General features: G+C 35.2%; 1 protein-coding gene across 7 annotated transcripts in view; it reads left to right on the forward strand.

Moving 5' to 3' along the window:
• Positions 1-6000, forward strand: part of CAMSAP2 (calmodulin regulated spectrin associated protein family member 2) — a 185829-nt gene extending 179829 nt beyond the window's left edge. For 2 of the 7 annotated variants that reach the window (XM_090048725.1, XM_090048729.1), the window contains exons 17-18: positions 480-598; positions 981-5999. In XM_090048725.1, coding sequence (XP_089904851.1) covers positions 480-598; positions 981-1286 — 425 coding nt within the window. In that variant the 3' untranslated portion in view covers positions 1287-5999. Of the gene's footprint in view, positions 1-479; positions 599-980 lie in introns of all 7 variants that reach the window. The other 5 variants (XM_090048728.1, XM_090048731.1, XM_090048727.1 and 2 more) reach the window with 4 other exon arrangements.

Here is a 6000-nt window from a genome sequence, read left to right on the forward strand (position 1 = left end):
AACCATTTTTTAAATACTAAAGATTCATTAAAGAATCCATATCACCTGAGTTCCCCCTCCCACCTCTTTAGCTGTATGTAGCTCACAGACAACTGACCATGTAGAGAGCAGGGAGGAGTGGATTGTCTTGTTTCAACACTTGTTAAAGGGGTCATCCTAATTTTATGACACCAAATATATTAACCCAAACTGCTTTAATGATGCTGTAATACTGGAAGATGTATTGTTAGGGGAAACAGTGTTTTAAAGATTAGGTTTCTTCACTGAACATAAGGTACAATTTACCAGATGCAATCGTGATATGTTCACAGATGAATCACAGTCAGTCTGTTTGTGTAGCATGTCTAGTTTCTGCTCACTTCCTTTGGGTGCTAGGTTTGCAGTACATGCAAAGATAAAATGGAAAATGCATTTCATAGTGTTTAAAATGATTATAGTTTACTGATTCACTTAGCTGATTTGTCAGTTCTCTCTCTTAGGACCAAAGCTCTACAAAGAACCTAGTGCAAAATCCAACAAACATATCATTCAGAATGCTTTGGCTCATTGTTGCCTGGCTGGAAAAGTAAATGAAGGTCAGAAGAAGAAAATATTGGAGGTAAGGTTATGTTTTTACATATAAAAGTAAAGATAAGGCCTACATCTAGCCTATCTAGGAAGATATTTCAGGATGAGGAAAAGACTGGAAAGGAATCTCTATCATGGCCACGTAAATGCTTTGTGAAAGATTGCAATAGTCTCTGTGATCTCCGATCTGTTGTCTTCATTGGCTGAAAGAGAGGGGCTACTATGGACACTACTGTTATGACCTAGTACGTAAAGATTATCACAATATGTACAGTAGATAAGTAGATAGATGTGTGTGTATACACATTAGAGAGAGATGTCTAGATAGGCACACACCCCTATGAGTTTAAGGGATTTCTAGTTACTATGTAAATGACATGTTGTAAACCCCCTTTTTTCTTGTTCTTTTAAAGGAAATGGAGAAGTCTGATGCCAATAACTTCTTAATCCTGTTCCGGGATTCAGGCTGCCAATTCAGATCTTTGTATACGTACTGCCCTGACACTGAAGAAATCAATAAACTGACTGGGATAGGCCCCAAATCTATCACAAAGAAAATGATAGAGGGACTATATAAATACAACTCAGACAGGAAGCAGTTTAGCCACATACCAGCTAAAACTTTGTCTGCCAGTGTTGACGCAATTACCATTCACAGCCATTTGTGGCAAACTAAGAGACCTGTAACTCCTAAAAAACTCTTATCTACCAAGGCATAGTAGATGGGGAAAATATTTGCTTCAGACAATTGATACACTTGCACTTCATCTTTACTGCCTATAGAAAATAGATTTCTAGTTGCCAACAAGACTTTTAGAACTTAAAACTGGACACCAAGCTCTATTATCATGCACAACTGGAATGTAAACACAGTGTTTAGGAATACAGACGATTATCACTTGGTAATGCTTTCAAGTGGTCATGGAAATATTTGATTCATCTATGGAGATTTGTATGTGCTAATACGGTGTAGAGGGTATAGTTGCTCTATTTTGATTAGATACACTGAAGCACTGAATGTTGTTCATCTGTAGTGACAAATTATATTTTACATTTGTTGCCTTTTACTTTGTTTTGTGCTTGTCTTGAAACTTTCTCTTTTTTTGGTATTTTTCTCCTATAAGGAAACACCTTTTTTAAACATTTTTCAATGCCATTTACTTTTACTCAGTGAACCTTACCCTGAAGGCTAACAGACAAGTGGTTTATAAGGAGCCATAATAGGTACTCCTCTAGAAGCCTCTTTCTGTATTGTTGTACCTACATTACTGGAAGGTTTGTTCCCCCTTGAGTATTTACAATCAACTTCAACCAAGTAAATACTGGTTTGCTTAACTGTTCAACTAAACAATAGGGGAAAACCTTTGAGCTGCTTAAAGGGAGGTTTCCTTCAGATTACATTATCTTCTTAGCAAGTAAAATATTCAAAAGACTCACAAAATTCACTGGCGAAGTCTGCATTGACCACCTCAACTCCTACCTAACTGAGGGCACAGGTAGGATGGAACGAGTTGTTACAAGGTAGCCAACAGTAAGGATTCACAGCTATCAGGTTCTCCATGGTAACTAGCTGTGGCTATGTTCCTATCTTCACTTATTGAAAGCTTACCTGCAGAAGCTTAACACCTTTTCTTGAGGGTCCATTCGGGTTTTAAGGGGTAAAATACCGTGGATTAGCTCTAATTTACTACATGATAAGAACATATGCACAGTCAGTATGTGAAGTAGCTGATGCCCCGAATCCTTGCCCTCTGTTAACAGGCAGGAATTACTCTGTGTATCCAAGCTATCAGACTTAAATAATATTTCCTGTAGATAGATATGTGTTTCCAGTATGTCTGCCTTTATAACAACAAAAAAAGGTAACTTTCTTGACATACACTTATTAATTACAATTTCATATTATCAGTTTTAAAATAAACATGACAAAAAACCTAAACATTTCAATATGTTTATAACAAATATAACCATTTATGAAATTAACTATTGGAACATACATCAGTATTATTTACAAAGGGCTGCATTTTTATTTCAAAACAGTGTTTGATCACTTTATTAATGCTATTATTATTTAGCATTTTTTCTCTTTTTATAATCACTTTAATCATAGCATTATTCTGAAGAAAACTACAAACTTGAAACCTCCCCCAAATCTGTGGGTTTTTTGGCAATGTATACCAGAGGATTAGTTGGGGAAAAAAACTCATTCTCAGGAAAAGACTTGAATGATTTGTGATCCTGTTCTGTTTCAGTGTTGTGATGACTGTAAATTTAAAGACAGTATTGTACTAGAACTATGTGGTCCATTCAGTTTCATTAGGAGTAGAAACTAAAATTATGTACGTTTCTCTCAGTCTTTTTAGAGAGAAATCTAGCCTCATTACAATGATGTAGTCATTTACTTATATAAAAGATGCACAGGAATGAGATATCCTTAAACAATTTAGAACAGTACTTTTTTAATTATTATAAGGCCTTAGGCATCAATACATCTGGGTTGTTTATGAACATTTTCTCAGAAATGCTGTCAATATTTTACTGTAATTTATGTTCTTATATTTATGTATATTTGTTAAAAATGTAAAAAAAAACAAGAAAAAAACTTTAAAATACATGTTTATGATGTATGTGGCTCAAAACTATTTGTGGTTAGCTAATTCTTACTGTTTGCATGTATATGACCAGGATATGTAACTCTTATATTTCAAGTGTATACATATTGTGTATATAGCATATAAATAAAAATTTAAAAGTAGGGGGGGAAAAAGGTTTGCACATTCTGCCTGTTAGATAGCTCCTGCAACTACTTTACTGTAGGAAAAGCTTTTGAGTAACCATGAAAACTTGCAAACAGCAAAAATTTTTTTAGGAAAAGTCCATGGTGGGGGTGGAACTGACAGATATATGCCTGTGTTGAGTAAGCTCGAGAAGAGTTTTATCATAGGAGACTTTTTCTTTCTAAAGCTAAACCTATGATTTACTACAGACTTGCAACATTCATCGATGCATACACATCCTTTTAAACAAAGTGAGTTTAAATACATGACAGGAATTCTTTGAATCTTTTTAAATATGACTGAATGTATTACGGAGTTTATATTTGTCTACAGGTCTGAAAAGATTTGTGCAATGTCTAAAAGTAGAATGTGAATAATGCAGTTGAAAATTTCATTGGTTGCAGCAAAGCATTTTACTTAGCACAGGCAGTCCTCGGACTTAAGACATGATTGATTCTTGGAAACTGCGTCTTAAGTCAAAACGTCGTAGCTCGGAACCTTTTTTTCCATAGAAGACAATGTTATAAATGGGGATTGGTTCCTGAACCAAGGCCTGATACCCTATTTTCACCAAAAATAACCCGGAATTTTGTACTCAATCAATTATAAATGAATAATATAGCTACTTTAATGCATTTATATTGTAAATAGCAATCATATTGATTTGGAAGGACTTCGTTGAGGTGACTTTGCTGGACTTTTTGAAGGGCTCTTGGTTGGACTTTTTGAAGGGTTCTTAGCTGGAGTCTCCTCAGGAGTCTTGGCTGCAGGTTTTTCTTAAAGAAAGTGTCCAAGGAAGTTTGGACAGATGTTCTCCAGGGACATGGGCAACGCAGCAAACTTGTTCGCTGGTGTGGCATTGTCAGATCAAGTGTTGTAAAGTCAAAACTGATGTCAGAAAGTTGAAACAGGGTGTCAATTTATAAACATAATTCGAAACGTTGCAAGTCGAGGACTGCCTGTACAGGAAAAGTAGAGACAGAGATACTTTTCCTTTTTAAGCCTGCAAATTTTTTAATTACAGTGGATCTTTGGTTGAGGTCACATTTAAAAAATAAAGGAAAAAAGCTTTTCACAAGGGCCAGTATTTATCACTGACCTTTTCAGAACACACTGGTGCTTTCATCAGGGGTATTATTATTGTTGCTATGACTGAATTTGCCAAACACTCATCTTAATTTCTAAAGCAAAATTTCAAACTAACAGTCATAATAGCTACTGAAATCATTTTTTAAATTTTTAGTATGACTGTTAGTTTTTATTGTTTGGCTGTTTAAAGCCAAATTCCGCTATTTAATTATGGGCACTGTTGAAAAATGTACAGTGTATTGTGTGCTTATTGTCCACTTCTGTGGAGCATTGCTTCCATATTTTTTCAAATGCTGTGCTGTAAAATATTGTCATTGCTACTTATGTGGTACAGTGTAGTTTTTCCTTTTCATTTAAATAAAAGCATGGCACCAAAAAACCTCATACATTTTTTTTCACTCTCTTGTATGCGTCTAATAAAGTATGATCAAACAATTTGCCCTTACTTTCAAAGCATGCTCATCATCATGGAATCTTAGCACCTCTAGAAAATATGCGCGCACATTTCTATTTCTCTAGTCATCCTTCATTCATGGTTTCTTTATTCGATTTTTGCATCTAACTTTTATTATCGGGGGAAGGCTATTGAAGGCCTGGACTTTGTATTTCATTCTTGAAGCCAAAGAGGAGGTAACCTAATCTCTTCTGAAACCTGAGTTTCACAGTTACAGGCCACCTATTAAAAGTACTGTATTCCTGATGTATATATTTATGTATCAATATTATTTCTCCGATTTAATTGTTCCAAAGGACATCCAAAGTTATGGGAGGTTATTAGTCAGTCATGTTGTTGCTTTGATAGTTTTGCTTAATCCTTTGAAATGTTTTCAAGATAAACTGAAGCCTTGCACTTAATTGGTATTTCAGGTGAGTGGGGGAAGAGTACAAAAACCAAAGCAGAAGGTTGACATGTTCTTGGTGGCTAGGATTTCCAAGTAGAAGGGTTGCTGCCTTGAATTAACTGAGGTGCTAAAAAAAAAATCTGCTTTTTATGAAATCACTTGTAAGTCCTAACAGTCATGTTTCTCTTGATAAATACTAATGTCCAAGAATTATGGTAGTTTTCCCTTTAATATTAAATATTCTACGTTAAACTGTGCCTTCCTATAGACTCTTGCATTTCTTTTTTTACCTTTTGTGGTTGTTGTTTGGTACAGTCTTCTGTGACCCTACAGCACAGAATATGGTATTGAGACCAGGCTTCCCTGAACAAGACTGAACTATCCACTTACAAATTTTTCCAGACAGATTTAGACTAGCAACTGAGTCTTCTAAAGTGTCTTCTATGGCAGATCTCCAACTAATTTAAGAAGAAGGACCACACACTGTTCTCATAGAGCTTCTCTATAATGACATGGAGAGATAGTAAGTCCTAATACTTATTACAATATTAAATAAGGCATTAGAAAATAAAGCTCCTGTTCTGAAATACAGTCAAGATGATGCTTGTCCTACTAAATAAAAGCCAAAATTCTTCTGTGAACTTTGCAAGGAAGCAGGTAAACCATCGTGATGAGGCAATGGTAAGTTGATAAAGCTATAAAGGAACAGAGGAAAAGGAGGTTTA

The sequence above is a fragment of the Crocodylus siamensis genome, chromosome 5, assembly GCF_052110815.1.
Source record: "Crocodylus siamensis isolate JL-2025a chromosome 5, ASM5211081v1, whole genome shotgun sequence".
Taxonomy (NCBI): Eukaryota; Metazoa; Chordata; order Crocodylia; family Crocodylidae; genus Crocodylus; species Crocodylus siamensis.